At 45.5% G+C, this 21,381-nt stretch overlaps 1 protein-coding gene across 1 annotated transcript in view; it reads right to left on the minus strand.

Moving 5' to 3' along the window:
- Positions 1–21,381, minus strand: part of LOC141438248 (NBAS subunit of NRZ tethering complex-like) — a gene marked incomplete in the record, with an annotated part of 82,235 nt that overhangs the window by 36,307 nt on the left and 24,547 nt on the right. Inside the window, 16 exon segments of the mRNA XM_074102044.1 lie at positions 2,187–2,313; positions 3,104–3,357; positions 3,883–4,050; positions 5,433–5,558; positions 7,300–7,389; positions 8,978–9,120; positions 10,949–11,136; positions 12,177–12,337; positions 12,580–12,738; positions 14,578–14,765; positions 15,672–15,859; positions 16,444–16,667; positions 18,235–18,338; positions 18,722–18,836; positions 20,356–20,488; positions 21,271–21,381. Coding sequence (XP_073958145.1) covers positions 2,187–2,313; positions 3,104–3,357; positions 3,883–4,050; positions 5,433–5,558; positions 7,300–7,389; positions 8,978–9,120; positions 10,949–11,136; positions 12,177–12,337; positions 12,580–12,738; positions 14,578–14,765; positions 15,672–15,859; positions 16,444–16,667; positions 18,235–18,338; positions 18,722–18,836; positions 20,356–20,488; positions 21,271–21,381 — 2,479 coding nt within the window.

The following is a 21,381-nucleotide window of genomic DNA, read 5'->3' on the forward strand; positions in this document are numbered from 1 at the left end:
GCTTCGCAGGTTTGAGCAGGTTCCTCACGATGTTGTCATTTACCGTTTCCTTCATCCTTTCGTTCACCGTAACGCCTTATGCAATCAAATCACTTATTTAACTAAATAAGCGCAGTAAAACTGCGTGTAGGTTCACAACATCGAGCTAGAAGTTATAAGAAAAGATTCCAGACAGTTATATTTATATACATATAACCGGACAGACAAACAAGCAAGCGATTCATGTAGTATTATGAATCAGGAAACGCAATGTAAATTGAAATAAACGGCTTTTCTTCCTTCTTCTGCTTTTTACCACTTGCTTCACTCTACTTTATCATTACGTACATATCGTACAGTCAAACGTCAATAATAAGTGATCACTTTTGTACCTTTGTCACTTTAGCGTCATGTTTGAAAAGCCCTACGAAATTGTGTAACGACTGAAAAGCGACCAGGTACAGAAGTTATCACTTATTTATGACGTTGACTGTACCTTTTTACTTTATTTATTACCTACTGTACCTATATTTAACAGCCAGCGAAAATATATCGTCTTTGCATAGATCGCACTTGCTCAGCCAAAAATGATCCATATCGCGTTCACAAACAGCGTCGCTTTTCGCGTTCTCCGTTAGCCATTTTCACTTCTAAAACAAACAGAACAACAAGATTTTGTATAGTCCTTATCAAACTCAAACCTCTTTATTTCGTTAAATATTTTGATGAAGATCTATATATATAGCATGATTAATTCCCCTGCAGCTAATGTAATAAAAATAAATGTAATTTTCCAAATTGGTCCTTCTGCAAAATGTGTCGTTCTTAACCTTTTCACCCAACGACTATGTATACGAACCGCAGAGGTTCCACGCCAACGACCTATATGTCCATTACTTCAATGCAAAAGCAACCTTCGTTCAATTAAGTTATGGTTCAATTTTAGGCATTGCAATATAGAAGCCTGGCGTATGGATGATGTCTTTTGTATTTGACGTGGCGGCGAAAAGGTTAAAACGCCTCTTCCACAGAACGTCCGTTTCACAAATGTCCCGTTCACATACGTTTCTTTCGCAAAAATCCCATTGAATCGAACCTTTTATAAAATGTACTGTTTCACGCTTAACATATAATTTAATGTTGGTAATTAAAACACAGGAATAGCTAACTCGTTGAAATAAATACACTCGAACCAACTGAATCGAGTCCCACTGTGGAACCTTTTCGTAGAAAAAAACATAGTACATCACATGCATTGGGTTGCAAAAAGAGATCACATCATACCTCGTCGTGAGCGCCGGCCGCCTCAGCAGAAGCTTAATGAGCACTAAGCTCTCTTCTGATCGCCGGCGGCGAGCAACGCGTTCAAGTATTCACAATGGAGGCTGCGGTTCTCGCTGTGGGACAACCAATTTAGGAATAGGGGCTGTTTCACCATCCATGATAAGGTTAACTGGCGGTTGGTGTGACGCCGTCTCTATTTGTTTTGTTCGAATAGGCGGAGACGGCATCACATTTAACCGTCGGTTAACGCTAATTATGGATGGTGAAAACACCCCTTAAAGAAGGCTTTTACACGTTTGCTAAGCCCTGGGCCAGTGTTCTTAAGCTCAAGCGTGAGGTGTCGAAGAAAGTGAATCGCGACCAGTTAAGGACCTTTTCGTAGTGAATTTCGCTGTGATTTCTTTTGGCAGATGTATGGATGACATTAGTTAGCACAAAAGTTCCACCCTGGTACAGTCGAGTTCATAAACTTGTGAGCAAAAATTTGATCAAAAATATCTGAACACGACTCTATTGTTAACGGCGTAGAAGCGTGTTCAGATATTTTTGATTAAATTTTTGCTCACAAGTTTATGAACTCGACTGTATTATGGTATGGATACTAGGCAACGGATAAACATACTTATATAGATAAATACATACATATGGAGGAAAGTTTTTTTTTAAAACTGCGGTAGTTCAGGATTGTTATAAAAACAAAACAAAAAGTTATAAAACTAACCTATCCCACAAGGTTCTACAGGCCAGTCCAGGACAGTCCTGATATATATCCTAAATACGGTAGTATTAGTTTCAGAAAAAAATGTAGTCCTTACGAAAAAGTTGGGAAATTAATAATTTGGCATTATATTCGGCGAAAAGCCCCTAAGCCCCTACCCGGGTATCCCTAGACTGACACTTGCTAGACAGACCGACAGACATACTTGTCTCTGACGGCGGGCCAGCAGTTGAGTACATCCACCAGCGCCTTCTTGCGTTGCCACGTGTCTGCCAGCTCCAGGAACCGTCCGAACGCCTCGCGCCGCCCTTCTTCCGACAGTAGCTTGTCGTCTACAAACAAACTTCTTTTAAGAACTGAGTTCATCAATTAATCAACCAATATACAAGTTTCCGTTAAAATTTCATTCTCTGTACTTTTTCTTCGTCATTGCATCAACTGTATTTCTAGATAAATACAACCTAGGGCTTTTCAAGGCTAGAGTGAGAACAAGCCGTTGCTGAACCAGTGAGATACTCCTGAGCGTAGTCTTCTTCCTCCCACTCAGCTTTCAGCAAGTCAGCGTGTACCGCGCCACTTTGCCCAAGTCCCCACTGTCCAGAAGCTGCCCCCTCCGGCTGAGCGCCAGGAGCCCTATCTGTTAAAGATGCCACAGGCCTTACCCGTCAACTCCTGAGCGTAGCCTTCCTCCTCCCACTCGGCTTTCAACAAGTCAGCGGTACCGAACCACTTCCCAAAGTCCCCACTATCCAGCAGCTGTCCCCTCCGGCTGAGTGCCAGGAGCCCTATCTGTTAAAGATGCCACAGGCCTTACCCGTCAACTCCTGAGCGTAGCCTTCCTCCTCCCACTCGGCCTTCAGCAAGTCAACGGTGTACCGCGCCACTTTGCCCAAGTCCCCACTGTCCAGAAGCTGCCCTCTCCGGCTGAGCGCCAGGAGCCCTATCTGTTAAAGATGCCACAGGCCTTACCCATCAACTCCTGAGCGTAGCCTTCCTCCTCCCACTCGCCTTCAACAAGTCAGCGGTGTACCGAACCACTTCCCCAAAGTCCCCACTATCCAGCAGCTGTCCCCTCCGGCTGAGTGCCAGGAGCCCTATTTGTTAAAGATGCCACAGCCTTACCCGTCAACTCCTGAGCGTAGCCTTCCTCCTCCCACTCGGCCTTCAGCAAGTCAGCGGTGTACCGCGCCACTTTGCCCAAGTCCCCACTGTCCAGCAGCTGTCCCCTCCGGCTGAGCGCCAGGAGCCCTATCTGCTTGTGCGGCGGGAGTCCGCACTCCGTGGCCTTTTGCATCACGGTTTCCAGCAAGTCTTCAGGCAACTTGGTGCCTTCTTTGTGGTATTGAGTGAGCCGGGTCACCAAGGTTTGAACTTCGCTGCAAAAGATGGGCGATAATATTAAATGAGTTCTCGTGAGACATATGTGAAGAAAAATTTATTAAAGAATTAAAATATCCTGAAAATTATTATTATTACTAGCTTATGCCCGCGATTCGTCTGCGCGGATCTAGGTTATCGCGCGGTGGCGTCCTCTACCGGAATAAAAGGTATCCTATGTTGATCCTTGGGGTTCGAACTACCTATATACGAAATTTCATCAAAATCGGTTCAGTGGTTTAGACATGAAAGCGTAACAGACAGACAGACAGACTTACTTTCACATTTATAATATTATAATAGTAGGGATTGTTAGCCTATTCTGTCCCACTGCTGGAGCACAGGCTTCCCTCGAAAATAAGTATAAGCCCCAACTTTCAATTAATAACAGAATGATCAAAATTGAACACACATAAACAAAATCAGTCGATTTAAAAACCTTTTTTTAAGCATATTAAAAACAATCATCTGCTGAAATATGCCGGATTGATTATAAGACGCAGTGCATGATGATGATTACTAACTGAGGCGGGCACGTGTCGGCCAGGTGGCGGAGCACGCGCGCGGCGTCCGCGGACACGTGCAGGCACTGCAGCAGAGTGGCCAGCGCCGCCGGCCTCAAGTCCGCCAGCACCAGCCGCCCCAGGCACGGGACGATGGCGTCCAGGTCGCCGTGGCTGCGCTCGATGTCGCTGGAAGACCAGGTGGCTCCATGAGCTTAACCCACACATGTAGCGGTTTCACCGCGGAATAAGAGATATCGAAAATACAAACTGAGACATGGATGCACAGAAAAACCAGAAAAAGAGACCAGCACTGGGAATCGAACCCAGGTCCTCAGCAATCCGTGCTGCGTGCTATAACCCCTATACCACTGCTGGACAGGAATCTAGACACGAATTTTTCCTATGCATACATATCTCAGGTTGCTTATTTCTACTATGCTACTTAAGCAGCAGCACTAGCGACCATGTTTCGTCAAGAGACGTCACATTCTTTCGGAACTAACCGCTCACCCAGACAAGAGATGTCGCTACTAAGCAATCAAATTATGATTGGTTTTTTGGAGTCTTTTTGTATTTTTTATTTCAACACCAAATTTGTTACTTTTACGGTTATCCCGTGAAACTATATCGAAAATACAAACAGAGACATGGATGCACAGAAAAACCAGAAAAAGAGACGAGAGGGATACCCGTAAAAGTAACAAATTTGGAGTTGAAATAAAAAATACAAAAAGACTCCAAAAAACCAATCAGAATAAGAGATAATAAGCTGGTAACTTGTAGGTACACAATGTGTTATTTTTGATTTAGAAACATAATAAAAAAATGTTTATTGCAAAAAACAAGTTGATTACAATGAACTGAAACAATTACTTTGTTCACCCGCAACCTTATGATAGCTACTTTTACGGTAGTGTTGGTGATAGATGGGTTTGTGTGATTAGTGTGTACTCTTACAGTGTGGAGATGGAGGAACTGCATGAACACACATTTCTTGCATAAACGTAGCTATCATAAAGTCGCAGGTGAGCACAGTAATTGTTCCAGTTCATCGATATGGACGCACAACAAGAGAGAGAGAGAGAGAGAGAGAGAGAGAGAGAGAGAGAGAGAGAGAGAGAGGGCACAAGTAAAAATATTAAAATAACTACTAATGAACTGTTACAATACAATAATTACAGTCCATTATCAGTTATTTTTATATCCTCCTGACCTTTGTAACAGACTTTTTAGTTACGCCCTAGACGTGGTGTGACGTGGTTCACCTGCTTTGTTATTTTGGATATTATTTCAAAATACTTAAGATTATTTTTTCAATGAACCATTTAAACTTTGTGAAGTACAATCGGCCGTTATTCTTAGTGTTAATTGGTCCTTTATAAAGTACGCGAGGCCCCACGAGGATATTTTAACTCGTACCACTCTTGCACTCGCCCAGTAACACCCTTCTTGTTGTGTCGGGAGTTAGGAAATCATCATCATCATCATCCCAGCCTATATACGTCCCACTGCAGGGCACAGGCCTCTTCGGAATGAGAGGGCTTGGGCGTGAGTTAAGAAATACTCACGGCCATATCTGGTCGCGCGGCACGCCGCTGTGGTCGATGATGCCCTGAATGGTGTCCGAGTGGAAGTTCTCCAGGAAGCGCTGCCACCGCATCAGCTCCTGGCCCACCTGCGTCCACGACATCTCGCTAAGGGGGAATCATCATCATCATAATATATCCGGCCTATATACGTCCCAATGCTGGGTACAGACCTATCAGCAGTACCGTATTTTCTAAAGGGGCCTCATGAGGCCCCGATACTCTGTCATATTCGTTTAAACGAAATGAGGGCTATCGTTTTTTGTCTCACTAGATGGCGCACTGTTGCGTGAGGTTTTTAAGTGTGGCTTTCAAAGTCTGTTATTACGGGCGTGAAAACAAAGTTTAGATTAAAATCATATTTAATACACCTTAAAACCGTGCCATAAAAATATCGAGCATGCCACAGTGTTGTATAGTCCCCGTTTTGTTCGGAAAAAAGGGAGGACAAAGGTTTCCGAAAGACAAAACTGTCTCAAAATACAGACATTCATTGCCCCAGAACGCATATTTGCTATAATTAATTTCAGATATTGCAAAATATTCAGAAATTTATTCTAATTATAAATAAACCCGCGTAGCTCACCCAAAAACTATGAGATTTGACATTTCGGAGACCTCACGCTACACTAGCGCCTCTAGTGGCGAATTCATACGCGATAGCCCTCATTGTTCCAATCGTTTATTTGACTTTTGACAGCTCGAGTACTAATTAAAATAGTGATGCCCTGATGCGTTACTGATTCGATTTCTTTTAACAATCGATTTTATTCATGAAGAAGTTTTAATCGATTTAACACATTACCATATTCATTTCATTTTCATATTTTATTTTTGCTCAACATTTTGCATCGTTTTATAAACATTCAAAGGTGTTTAAGTTACTTTATCTTACATATTAAAATAAACCACTTATGTTAAGTTAATATGTTTATCACTTCCGACGGTAATTTAGTAATTTTGTCAATTATGAAGCGGCAAAATTGGACGCGGCAGCGACGCCAGTTTGTTGTCACTCACAACGAGACGCCCGTGGTAGGTATAATTAAAAATAGTATTACAGTGCCTATTTTACTTGTTTTATTTTTAATCCTAAAGGCATATTAATGTATTTATAATTTTTAAATGATTTTAATATAAAATATAATCAAAATAATTTAAAATGTATGTTTTATTTATAAAATCGATTTACTTCAAAACGGTTTTTATAGTCTATGATTATTCATTACGAATGGGAAATCACTAAGTGGGTGGTACCCGTCCATGAAGTACGGGTATTCTCTGCAGTACATTGTACCGAAAATTATTGTTAAGCTTCACGTGCGTGATCTGTCAAAAGTTAAATAAACGATTGGAACGACTATAGTGATCGGCCATCGGAAGCATTTTATGTCAATTTGATGACGAAATTATTACATGGACATGACTATTTAATTTCTTGCACATTTTTTTTACCTACTAAAAATTTTTGTTTTTTTATTAAGTTACTATCAGGGTTTTAACATTTCTATTACCTATCATATGATATGAAGCACATGCCAACAACAACGAAATATCAGTTAACAACTATGCACCTCTCACATCTGTTGATGTCGAACGGTCATTCTCTTTATATAAATGGACCCTCAATGTTAAAAGGAATCGATTGACAATATTAAACATAGAAAAAATAATGATTATTTACTATAACAAATTAAATTTATTTTGAACAACACCGACTTATCCATATTAGTCATTACTATTCATTACTTAGAACGTCAAGTGACATAAAATGCTTCCGATGGCCGATCACTAATTAGGACACTGTTTACGAAGGAAGTGTGATGAAAATTAATAAGCTAATACGCACTCTTTGGTGAACTTGAAGTCGTTCTCTTGTTCTTGCTGACAATAATCCACGGCTTGCATCAGCATCAGATTGCGCGTCCCTGACGGCACACTGCAACAAATATATGTGAATACGAGACAAAGAAAAAAAAAAATAAAAAAAACCACGGGACAATTCACACCAATTGACCTAGTCCCAAAGTAAGCTTAGCAAAGCTTGTGTTATGGGTACTAAGCAACGGATAAATATAATTATATAGATATACATACATACTTAAATACATATTAAACACCCAAGGCCCGAGAACAAACATTCGTATTTTTCATACAAATATCTGCCCCTACACGGGAATCGAACCCGGGACCGCAAGCTTCGTGGTCAGGTGCTCTAACCACTAGGCCATCTGGTCGTCTAAAGATAGAAATAAAGATAGAGAGCTTTATTTTGGTTTCATAAGCACCACCACCTTACAGTAATAATACTAAAACTAAGTTAACTTCTTTAAGTAACAAAGGACATACAAAACTACATTCATCAAGATCAAGCGGTTAAGATTTGGAGGTTTTATATGCATTCATCCGTAGCCCATGGGAATATCGGGATAAACTCACTCAGCTACCTATTTTTAACAGTGGAGTTGTCTAACATTGTTCGATACAGCGCCATCTATAGTTCATCTGCTGAACTAGATAGCTTGCTAATTAATCAAAATGATCGATGCCCGTTGACATTCATGAACCTCAGCAGTTACAAAATAAAACACAAAATGTGGTGGCGCTAGTATCGCGCATCAATATAAATAAGGTTTTTAAGTTTGTTTGTCACTGTTCCATTGCAATCGGCTTCGGAGTAAAAAGTCCAAAAAACCAACCGGTCTCTCATTTCGGGCACCCAACTTTACAAACATCTGGTAGCATGGTGAACCGTTGTGTTAGAAACGCGTCAGTGTAGTGTGGCGGTGGTGATAGATGGGTTTGTGTGTGCTCTCGCAGTGTGGAGGTGGAGGAACTGCATGAATACACATTTCTTGCTTAAACGTAGCTATAATAAAGGTCGCGGTTGAGCAAAGCAATGAGGGCTATAGAGTCCTAATTTCCTTGAACTTATTGTGTACATTCTATTGCACATTGGGCTGCACGAGGTTAAAGAAATTATGGCTTGACACTGACACCTGAGACGAGAATGTGTTCGCTTTTGTAATTGTTTGTTTGTAATATGTTCTTTTCGTTTCATGTTGGATTTAATGTAAATAATTTTGTATTTATTTTCTCTTATGAGTATTTTTTTTTTTTCTCTTTACCGCACGTAATTTTCCCTTTCTGCTTATCCTCCATATAATTTTTTTTCTTCTCTTAACTAGGTTAGATGGAAGAGATCCCCTTTTTAGGGATAAGCTCGCCTTTGTTCTCCTCTCTGTATTTTTATTTTTATGTGCAATAAAGAGTTTAAATACATACATACATAATACCGACATGGAAATACCAACTTCGTTTTTCATGTACACGCCCCCATAGAAATTGAAATGAGCTTCTATGGGCGTGTACATGAAAAACAGGGTCGGGATTTCCATGTCGGTATTAGCCGGGTCGGTAAAGAGTGTCACCCACAATGCAACGTCAAACGACCCTCACTACACTAACGTCATCTAGCGATATTTCATTGTTTCAGTTCAGTGGAGTCCCGGACGGCGATCCCTTACCGGCGCAGGCCCTGTTCGCTGAAGCAGGTGTCGGCGAGGAACCGGAGCAGTTCCTTCTTGGGCAGCTTGGTGAAGTAGCTCGCGCACTGCCGGTAGCGCTGCATCCACTTCTTGTTGCTGGTCGACGAGCCGTTGCTGGGCTCCTGACGGACGGATAATAGTACATTATTGCAGAGGCCAGGAAAAAGCAATTCGTGGATGAGTAGAGTTTGATGGACGATGCGTAGCTGAGTCCGTCAATAAATACGAATCCACAAATTGCCACTGTCTGCTGATGATGACTCACACTAAACAAGTAGCCGGTGAGCCACATGGTATACAGCGTGTTGACGGGCACGGGCAGCCGCAGGGCGGCGGCAGCGCGCGCAGCAGCTTAGTGACCATGCCCACTGTCTGCTGATGATGATGATGATGATGATGACTCACACTAAACAAGTAGCCGGTGAGCCACATGTATACAGCGTGTTGACGGGCACGGGCAGCCGCAGGGCGGGCGGCAGCGCGCGCAGCAGCTTAGTGACCATGCCCACTGTCTGCTGATGATGATGATGATGATGATGACTCACACTAAACAAGTAGCCGGTGAGCCACATGGTATACAGCGTGTTGACGGGCACGGGCAGCCGCAGGGCGGGCGGCAGCGCGCGCAGCAGCTTAGTGACCACGCCCACTGTCTGCTGATGATGATGATGATGATGATGACTCACACTAAACAAGTAGCCGGTGAGCCACATGGTATACAGCGTGTTGACGGGCACGGGCAGCCGCAGGGCGGCGGCAGCGCGCGCAGCAGCTTAGTGACCACCCACTGTCTGCTGATGATGATGATGATGATGATGACTCACACTAAACAAGTAGCCGGTGAGCCACATGGTATACAGCGTGTTGACGGGCACGGGCAGCCGCAGGGCGGGCGGCAGCGCGCGCAGCAGCTTAGTGACCACGCCCACTGTCTGCTGATGATGATGATGATGATGATGACTCACACTAAACAAGTAGCCGGTGAGCCACATGGTATACAGCGTGTTGACGGCACGGGCAGCCGCAGGGCGGGCGGCAGCGCGCGCAGCAGCTTAGTGACCATGCCCACTGTCTGCTGATGATGATGATGATGATGATGACTCACACTAAACAAGTAGCCGGTGAGCCACATGGTATACAGCGTGTTGACGGGCACGGGCAGCCGCAGGGCGGGCGGCAGCGCGCGCAGCAGCTTAGTGACCACGCCCACTGTCTGCTGATGATGATGATGATGATGATGACTCACACTAAACAAGTAGCCGGTGAGCCACATGGTATACAGCGTGTTGACGGGCACGGGCAGCCGCAGGGCGGGCGGCAGCGCGCGCAGCAGCTTAGTGACCATGCCCACTGTCTGCTGATGATGATGATGATGATGATGACTCACACTAAACAAGTAGCCGGTGAGCCACATGGTATACAGCGTGTTGACGGGCACGGGCAGCCGCAGGCGGGCGGCAGCGCGCGCAGCAGCTTAGTGACCACGCCCACTGTCTGCTGCTGATGATGATGATGATGATGACTCACACTAAACAAGTAGCCGGTGAGCCACATGGTATACAGCGTGTTGACGGGCACGGGCAGCCGCAGGGCGGGCGGCAGCGCGCGCAGCAGCTTAGTGACCACGCCCACTGTCTGCTGATGATGATGATGATGATGATGACTCACACTAAACAAGTAGCCGGTGAGCCACATGGTATACAGCGTGTTGACGGGCACGGGCAGCCGCAGGGCGGGCGGCAGCGCGCGCAGCAGCTTAGTGACCACGCCCACTGTCTGCTGATGATGATGATGATGATGATGACTCACACTAAACAAGTAGCCGGTGAGCCACATGGTATACAGCGTGTTGACGGGCACGGGCAGCCGCAGGGCGGGCGGCAGCGCGCGCAGCAGCTTAGTGACCACGCCCACTGTCTGCTGATGATGATGATGATGATGATGACTCACACTAAACAAGTAGCCGGTGAGCCACATGGTATACAGCGTGTTGACGGGCACGGGCAGCCGCAGGGCGGGCGGCAGCGCGCGCAGCAGCTTAGTGACCATGCCCACTGTCTCTGGCCGGATGATGGCCAGTACGTGGCCGGTGAACTGCTCCGCCGATGGTTGGGACACCAGGAGCTTGTAGTCCAACTCTGAGTGGAAACAAACGGGATTCAGCTACAAGACAATACAAATTACTCTTTCTTGTACACCACAATAGTAACCACACCATAATTAGAAATAGTGCGATAAGGGAACGCTGTGGTGTAAATGAAGGTATAGTCACACGGATTGAGAAAGGGATGCTTGGATGGTTTCGGCATGTTGAGAGAATGAATGAAAACAGATTGACTAAGCAGATCTATAAGATGAGCGTGAATGGGGACGTTGGTAGAGGAAGGCCTAGACGAACGTACCACGATCAAATCGGGGACGTTCTGAAGCAAGGTCGGGTCAGGCAGGAGTACTCTAAACCGACGTGCATGCGTGAAAAGATTGATGAATGTAGCGGAAGCGAGAGTTGTATGCCAGAATCGTAGCAAGTGGAAGGATGTAGTCTCTGCCTACCCCGTTGGGAAAGAGGCGTGATTTTATGTATGTATGTATGTACAATAGTAACAAAGCACGTACACGGAGAGAAAATGACAAGGTAAGCAATAGGCAGCCGTATCGCTAAAAAACAGCTTATTTTTTAAGTTATTCTAATCCTGTCTCCGAGTTTTAAATTCAAATTATGTATTTAAAGTTATAACACGCTTTTAGCATACTGGGTTTAAAATCAATACAATAAATAAAATAAATAAATATCATGGGACACTTGACACCAATTGACCTAGTCCCAAACTAAGCAAAGCTTGTACTATGGACACTACTTAAATACACTACTAGGTACTTAAATACATATTAAACATCCAAGACCCGAGAACAAACATTCGTATTATTCATACAAATATCTGGCCAAAAGCTGTTAATGTCCAACGGAGTTTCAGACGAGCGGGTAAAATGGCTTTATAAACAAGTTTCCCTTCCCTTCCCCCCCCCTTACCCCTTCCCTCCCAATCCCACCCTTCCCTCCCCCCTTTCCTCCCCCCCGTTCCCTTTGTTTTTCACATCAATTGCGAGAAAATTAAACAGCACCAGTACACAATACCACTGTTTGTTTTAATGAAACTTTAAAAGCAGAAGGTCTCACCAGGGGCCGCAGACTTGACCTTCTTGAGCAGCTTGATGTGTTCCGCAGCCGTGAGCCCCCACAGCGAGGGCTTGTCGTCCACGCTCCGCAGTATACTGAAGTAGCTGATCAGCGCGTTGTGGTTGCTGCCTTCTATGACCGGCCACAGTCCATCGCGAATTCTGGGACAGACACGTTAAATAGTAAAAAACGCGTTTTATAGATACTCATTTCCACTGTGCAACTGGGTATTTCTATCCACCGTCTACATCCATACAATATTTTGGGGACGCATCTGGAGACCCTGTTTTTCCAGCTCAGAATCATGGACTTAGTCTATCTCCCAAATTTTGTTAAAAATCGCAGAGATAAACTCAGGGTACAGCGGTACATAGAAATGCCCAACTTTAAGTAGAACACTTACCGTGTGTGGGTAGAAGGGTCGGTGCAAGGCAGGCTGCTGCTAGTGAGGCGAGACAGCGAAGGGTCGCTCTCTGCGTGTTGCAGCCACACTTCCAACGCGTCCATCTCATACTTAGTAGCCAGAGAGCACGCCAGCTCTAAGTGTTCGGCGTTTGGTAACCTTTGATCAAAATATGACCTTGATCAAGTAGAACCAGGTTCTTGGAGCCGAGTTTAGACTTGCAAAAAAAATCGTGAATCCCTCTGATTATCGTCCGGTGTCCATCCTATCAGCGTTTAGCAAAATATTCGAAAAAATTATGCTGACGCAAATGATCTCGCATTTTAATACCCATAAAATCATGCATCCACAGCAGTTCGGATTCACAAAAGGCAGGTCTACTACAGACGCGGGTCATAGTTTAGTTAAATTCATATTGCAAGCTTGGGAGGTATCACATGACGCTATAGGTGTATTCTGCGACCTTTCGAAAGCTTTTGATTGTGTGGATCATGATACTTTAATTTGTAAGTTAAATTTTTATGGCATTCGTGGCCTCGCTTTAGAACTCATCAAATCTTACCTCACACAAAGAAAGCAAAAGGTAGCGATTAACGGAACGGTATCGGAGGGATCTGTGGTCGAAATGGGAGTTCCTCAAGGATCCATTCTTGCCCCATTCCTGTATCTTATTTATGTAAATGACCTAACTTATATGGTAAGCCAAAAGTCGGGTATAGTTATGTTTGCTGACGACACGTCTTTACTTTTTCCGAACCGTTGGTAGATTTTTTTCGACATTCATAAGTGCTTGTTATAGCCTAAATTAAATAGATATTTTGACTTTGACTTTGACTTTGATTACATTGCGGCGCTCGATTGACCACTACAAACTCGTTGGCTTTACGGCCTCGCAATGTAATACAACCTGCACCATTTTTCTTGCAAGTCAGAACTCGGCTTTATAAAGTGAGTAGAGTTTGGCGAATACTCATAAGAGGCATTACAAATTACAATTGGTATTTTGTGTGTAAAGGGCGGTGAGTTAGAAATTACGAATGAGACTATAAGAAGCTCGATATCCAAAACTGAGGGCTTTTTATCAGTTCCCTTTGTAAAAAAATGTGGCGATGTTTTCAGATAGCCACGACGGATTTTAAATAAAATAAATACTCACTGGTGGTGAGGAAGAAAAAAAACGAAAAATAAATTTAGGGCTAAATGCCGCAATTAAATTCATACATATAATTATCACGGGACACTTCACACCAATTTTAAGGTTACATAGCCAAAATGGCAAAAAAGGAAAACTTATAGTTTCGTTATGTCTGTCTGTCCGTTCGCGGCTTTGCTCAGAGACTATAAGTGCTGCACGGATATATATGTAGCAACTATGCCGACAAAATGGTAAAAAAAAATGATTTTGTTTTGTTCTTACGGTCACGATCGACGATCTTTAATTTGGAACCCACTTAAGATCGAATATCTGTCATTTTGTATGACAACTCAATAGAACATTGTGTCTTAAGGGCGGTAAATAAGGAATTAAGAACGAGAGTCTATTAGAAGCCCAAAGTCGAAAACTAAGGGCTTTAATGAGCCGATGTTCGTAATTCTAGTACCGCCCGTGCGACATACAATGTTTTTCATCACATTTGCGAGTAAAATTGTATATTTGTAAAAGAAAAATTTTTTTTTTTAAATTGCCGATACCGCTGACTACGCTCTTGGCAGCGCTCTTGTTGTATAATCTACTATTCATAGTCAAAATACCACGCACAGGACTTATCACGCTAACACACACGAGTAATATTTACCTCGACGTTTCGGCAACATTACAGTGGCCGTGGTCACGAGTAGACTGACCTATGTGTCTACTCGTGTGTGTGCGTGGTATTTTGACTATGAGTGAAAATCACGAAAGTTTAAGACATTATAATCTACTATTCGTCTTCCACTTCGTCTTGCGCCGCGCTTAGACCTATGACCTAGCCAAGCTGTGGGGTATGTGGTATGTACCTGGCGAGCCTGTAGACGACCTCCCGCCGGTAGTCGGGGTCGGCGGCGAACAGCAGCCCGTTGACGCCGACGCCGCACGCGCGGATGCGCTCCACCTCGCCGCAGCCGCTGAGCTTCGCCAGGCAACTCCGGATCAGCTCCATCTGTTCTTCGGATGCGTCGCCAGATTCCAATGTCATACGTGCTAGCTGCAACGGGAGGGTGGCTGAGTACAAATAGATTTTAGTAGAATTTTTTAAGAGCGTGTGTCTACAGTGTGTGTTACCTGTGGCGCCGCGCCAGGTACGCGTTGTCCCGCAGGCGCGGCGCGCAGCACTCAGCACCAGCGCGTACAGCGCCGCGCCGGCGGCCGCGCGCGACGCGGGCGACGACGCGCCGCGTGTCCGGAGGCGACACGCCACACTCGCGTGTGTCTACAGTGTGTGTTACCTGTGGCGGCCGCGCCAGGTACGCGTTGTCCCGCAGGCGCGGCGCGCAGCACTCCAGCACCAGCGCGTACAGCGCCGCGCCGGCGGCCGCGCGCGACGCGGGCGACGACGCGCCGCGTGTCCGGAGGCGACACGCCACACTCGCGTGTGTCTACAGTGTGTGTTACCTGTGGCGGCCGCGCCAGGTACGCGTTGTCCCGCAGGCGCGGCGCGCAGCACTCCAGCACCAGCGCGTACAGCGCCGCGCCGGCGGCCGCGCGCGACGCGGGCGACGACGCGCCGCGTGTCCGGAGGCGACACGCCACACTCGCGTGTGTCTACAGTGTGTGTGTTACCTGTGGCGGCCGCGCCAGGTACGCGTTGTCCCGCAGGCGCGGCGCGCAGCACTCCAGCACCAGCGCGTACAGCGCCGCGCCGGCGGCCGCGCGCGACGCGGGCGACGACGCGCCGCGTGTCCGGAGGCGACACGCCACACTCGCGTGTGTCTACAGTGTGTGTTACCTGTGGCGGCCGCGCCAGGTACGCGTTGTCCCGCAGGCGCGCGCGCAGCACTCCAGCACCAGCGCGTACAGCGCCGCGCCGGCGGCCGCGCGCGACGCGGGCGACGACGCGCCGCGTGTCCGGAGGCGACACGCCACACTCGCGTGTGTCTACAGTGTGTGTTACCTGTGGCGGCCGCGCCAGGTACGCGTTGTCCCGCAGGCGCGGCGCGCAGCACTCCAGCACCAGCGCGTACAGCGCCGCGCCGGCGGCCGCGCGCGACGCGGGCGACGACGCGCCGCGTGTCCGGAGGCGACACGCCACACTTAGCGCTGTGTCTTTGTTGAGTAGTTCGTCCGCGCATTTCTGGACCACTGCGATTGGATTAACACGACATGCGTTAATAACAGCTTATTATTCCATGAAACACGCCACCAGTCGCCGCTCTCGACAGGACCGGATTTAGATGAGGCTTTACGGCAGCAAAAGAGTGGTCCCATAGGCGAAAAAACTGTTTATAAAAAAAGAGAAAGTTATTGAAATTTGTTTTTTTTTTAAACCTCAGTCCTCCCTTGTGGAGACCTCGGGCTGTAGCCCCGCATGCCCTCCCTTAAATCCGGCCCTGGCCCTCGGCAACAAAACGCTGTTTTTTAAGTGTTTCAAAAATGCCCGCACGGCGGCAACACACTGTTCAAATTAAAACACAAATCGTTGACAAGCCAACAGTGTACATGTCTCCCAGTTGACTAAACTTCCCCCTTAATATCATCGTTGAGTCCACCTTTCCAGACAGTTTTGTATGTAGTACTATTGTAGCATGGCCTGCCCCCTCCCCTCGTTGGCGTCTGTCACGCTGAACTGAGTATACGAGTAGTAGGTACTCCTCCGAGCTCCTGCATCCCGGTTATAAGGTGTGGTAGAACTCCTGACAGTATATTGCGTCCGTGGACTCACTCACCTTCGCCCTCCATATCATCGTTCATCAGTTCGTCTTCTAGACAGTTCTGTATGTAGTACCACTGCAGCATAGATTGGGCCACTCCCCCCTCCGGCGCGTCGGGCACGCTGAACCGCGTGTACGAGTAATACTGCTCCGAAGTCTTGCACTCCGGGTATAACGTGCGGTAGAACTCCTGGCAGTATATTGCGTCCGTGGACTCGTTTGTCTGGGGCTTTGAATCGCTGAAAAAGAGTCAATGCTTGCAGCGACGGCACTCACCCTTGACTAAGGTAGAGCGAGACTGTCTTACACCTCTCCGCGCCTCTCAACTCTCAAAAGGCGCCATCATAATTTTTTAACAATAAATGGAACCGACTTAAAAACCTTGAAAATATTTTTCTGCTAGTTTGATGTCACGAAGGAGTGGAACTATAGTCGTCTACCTCACCTACATATGTATTTGGCTTTAATCACTCCTGCTGGTTCGTGCTGAGGCGCCGACTTCAAACCAGTAGAAAATTATTTTCAAGGTTTTTGAAGTCGGTTCCATTTATTTGTTAATTTTTTTTTAATTGTTTTTAGTTATTTGTAGCCAAAGTGCATTTCACAACGATTCCATTAAGCTCAAACACGGCATAGTTATATTATGTTATAACAGAGTACCGGTACCTACGGTCTGCATCATCAGGTCCAGTTCACCAAATGATACTTTCTGAAAGTAAATACTTGACTTGGTGTTAAAAATGCCAAAATCGCTACAGGTGTGCTTTTACAATTCGAGGGTTGCCCTCGATTTCTCTAGGGTTCCATCAACAGATCCTGACTTGGTGTCAATGGGACCACTTCGGAATGTCCTTTAAAACTAAAAAAGAATTTTGAAATTCGGCCCACAATTGACAAGATTCATTTTTTAACATCTGTTAATTACTACAGGAATCGAAAGAGTTTGCCTCCTGAACATGGGAAAATATTTATTATAATTGATTTGTCCATATTAAAAAAAATACAAAAAATTGAAAAAATATGTCTGAATTTGCCAACACTACTACAGAATAGATATGTTTCCTTTGCCTTTATCACCAGAAAAAGGAGCTGTCATAATTTTGATATTGTCTCTATGCAACGTCTACGTCAGATTTACGTGATCTTTTTTTAAGAGACTAGACAAAAGTAATGGATCTATTGTGTCGTAGTTTTGGAGTTATGCCCTTTTAGAATAAGCACATCTTGAAAAAATTTTAATAAATTAAATAATAGTTGTAGCGAAATTTTAAAAATATCAGCGTTTTTCTCTTTCCAAACAGAATACAGAGAACGAATCAAATTATAGTCTTAGAAATATGAAATCTTGTCAATTGGCTGAGACGTGTAACAAATACAAAAAAAATTAGCGCCAAATTTCATGTCTCTTTCACGACTGGCAAGAGGCTGCGCACGATCGGGACCGAGGGGAAGCTCTCGTTTCGGAGGCCAAGACCCTCTTTGGGTCCCTGAGCCAAATTAGTTAGTTTTAGTTAGACCCAGCAAGCCAGCAGTAGAACTAGTCGGTTCTCTATCGTTTTCCCGAATTTCATATGCCCGAATGTATCGTTTTCTAGAATTTTCATTTGTCATAAAGTAATTTATTTCTGAAATAGTAATTTCTTCAGAGTTGATATTAAACTAACCTAACCTACTGCATTCCATATGATGGCATTTAAAAAAATCCTGAAAACAGCACGGTTCTATATATTTTATGGCAAACGTTGCTATGGCAAGTGAAATTCGGTCAAGTAAAGGTAAACGGAATTAGTCACTTGAAGTACTTACCTTCCAGTGAATTTAGTCTGAAATGTGTCGAGCAAGTAGTTGAAGAGTGGAATCTTCTTTTCCGGATGAGGTGGCGCTACTAAGTCTTTCTTCTCTATCACAGGCTAAAACAATCAGTACTTAATTATTTGTTTTTCAATCGATCAATCAAATCATTTATTTGCTAACATAGGTAAGGTTTGCTGATGTTTTTGAAGAAAATAGACTTACTTTTAAATAAATCGAAGACAAAGTTGCGCTCAAGAATATAAGGATCAATGCGAAAGTTTGTAAGTATGTTTGTTTATTACCTCTTCACGTCTAAACCGCTGAAGCGATTTAGATAAAATTCGGTATGCAGATAGTTTGATCCCCAAGGAAGGACATAGGATAGTTTATATACCGGTAAATTGCATAGTTCCCGCGGGATAGCGATAAACGAATACTACGCGGACGGAGTAGCGGGCAACAGCTAGTGTATGATAGTAGTGGGATGAGATGGTGTTACCGTGGTGATGGCGTCCGCGAACTCGTCGTCGAGCGAGAGGGAGCGCTCGCCGAGCAGCCGGTGCTCGCGCACCGCCGCGCCGGTTTGCTGCAGCCCCTCCAATTCCAAAGACAGCCTGTGCGAAATAGGGTTACCAGATGAAACATTGAGAAAAAGCCTGATTTCCGTCAAAAAATCCTGAAAAATTGACACAATTTAAGTTTTTTTTTTCTCAAACGTAATTTACGCCGCACCGCCCGCGGCCGCCGCGCAGGCCCGCGTCCCTGCCATGACGGCTTGGGTACTGAGCGGGCATACACTAACCTGCCCTTCAATATGTCTACCATAAGCTTGGGCTCGCAGTATGTGACAGCGGCAGCGTAGGTAGGTACAGGTCCTTCCTGGCGGGTTGGAAAATCATTTCCCCAAAATCGCTATTTCCTAGTTGCAAAATTACCGTTCACGTTTTTTCCCAAATGCTCTTTTTTTGTAATATGCTTTTTTACTGAAGCTCATTTTCACAATCGCGTTCTTTCTCAATCAGTATCGACACAGAAACATAGGTAGGTTTAGGTTATGTCAAGTTTGCATCGGCCCCAAGGGCCAGAACTACTCAAAAGTAGGAGCTCCGCGTGAGCGGAGCTTCGTCGACACTGTATCTGTGTTGACTGTGCTTGAGCTTAAGCTTCAGTAAAAAAGCATATTGGGAAAAAATGCGAATGGAAGTTTTGTTACTAGGAAATAACGATTATGGGTCCAGGGTCCAGTCCTACGCCCTAACCTGTCCTTCAATATGTCCTCCATAAGTTTCGGGTCGCAGTAGGTGACAGCGGCAGCGTACAGGTCCCTCCTGGCCTGGCGGTCGATGTGCGCTCGGGCGCGGCGCGCGACGTGCGCGAGCAGCGGCGCGGCGCGGGCGGTGCGCAGCGCGGCCAGCCGGCGGCCCGCGCCCGCCGCCGCCGCGCACCCCCCCGCCCCCGCCGCGATCGCCTCACCCGCCACCAGCTGGAGCACGAGGCCCTCCCTGACAAGTGACAACCATACCACGTATCTTTTAGTACATTGTGTCTTACATACATACATACATACATTCACGCCTTTATCCCTAAAAGGGGTAGGCAGAGCACGTGAAACTTGTGTTCCAGTACCACTTTTAGCATAAATGTGGGTATAAAAGATGGACAAAATGTGATATCGCAGTGACAGGTTGCTAGCCCATCGCCCACAACACACTTCAACCCTGTTCCCTTAGTCGACACTTACGACACCCACAGGAAGAAAGGGGGAGGTGCTATTCTTACCCGGCACCACACGGCAGACGGCACGGCATTGTGTCTTAAGGGCGGTAAATAAGGAATAAGGAATGAGGGTTTTAATGAGTCGATGTTTTTTAATTCTAGTACCGTCCGTGCGACATACAACTACGGGCACTGACTCATTTACCGACCTTGGGCTTCATGACAAGAAAATTTGTACGCACAATGACTCATTTACCGACCACGGGTTTCATGACAAGCACATTAAGGTCGAGGGTTTCATTTGGGGGTTGCAACCAAGGTAGCCTGCATGTTACGACACTGTTTACGAGCATGAGAAGTGAAAAAATAGTTATTTGTTCAAACAAGTAAGTTATATTATTTAGTATAGTGGCTGACCTGGTAAGTTCGTCGTCTCCCGCGACTCGCAGCAGCTTGGCCAACTTCAGAAGCTTGTGGCTCGCCATGTACGCGTTGGGATCCGACTTCAAACACTTCTCTATCAACGACAGCCTGTCTTCACATAAACGCACTGAAACAAACAAGCAAATAACCTTGGTCAATGCAATCTTCAATTTAGGGGCTGTTTCACCATCCATTGATTAGCGTTAACCGATGATTAAATGTGATGCCGTCTCCGTCTATTCGAACAAAACAAATAGAGACGGCATCACACCTAACCGCCAGTTAACACTAATCAATGGATGGTGAAACAGCCCCTTAATCTCAAAGGTAGCTTCTATGGTTCAACGAAAGTGCATTTACACACAAAAAACATACATCGACCAACTTCATTGAGGTTCGGTGTAAGTATTTTCTTGCAGCGGATCGTCTTACGTTAAACTCGCTCCGCTCGCAGTGGAGACTGGGTTTAGGGCTGTCACAAAATTTAAGCCCGAGTTTAGACTACTTTTATTCCTACCATCATCTTGCTCGCTAATCCTGCCGTGAAGCAGCAGTGCTTGCACTGTTGTGTTTCGGCGTGGAGAGTAAGACAGCCGGTGAAATTATTGGCACTTGAGGTATCCTATCTTAGGCCTCTAGGTTGCAACGCATCTGCAATACCCCTGGTGTTGCAGATGTTTATGGACGGTGGTGATCTCTTACTATCATGAGACCCACTTGCTCGTTTGCCATCCAGTCGAATAAAAAAAAAGACTAGCAAGAACAATCGTGCAAGTTGGATTACATTGCGATTCCATAAAGCAAACGAGTTTGTAGCGGCCAATCGAGCGCCGCAATGTTTATCTTGCAGGTCTAAACAAAGCTTTATAATGCGTACGCGTTATGCACGACTATTGCTAAGAACTTTACCTTGTATGGGTAGTATATCTAAGCCGAAAGCACTCAATATTTCCAGGGAGGCAATAAGGTCCAATTCTTTCTGTATCTCCGCGTCTTCATATTGTATCAATGACAATGCAC

Source organism: Choristoneura fumiferana, chromosome 18 (genome assembly GCF_025370935.1).
Source record: "Choristoneura fumiferana chromosome 18, NRCan_CFum_1, whole genome shotgun sequence".
Lineage (NCBI taxonomy): Eukaryota > Metazoa > Arthropoda > Insecta > Lepidoptera > Tortricidae > Choristoneura > Choristoneura fumiferana.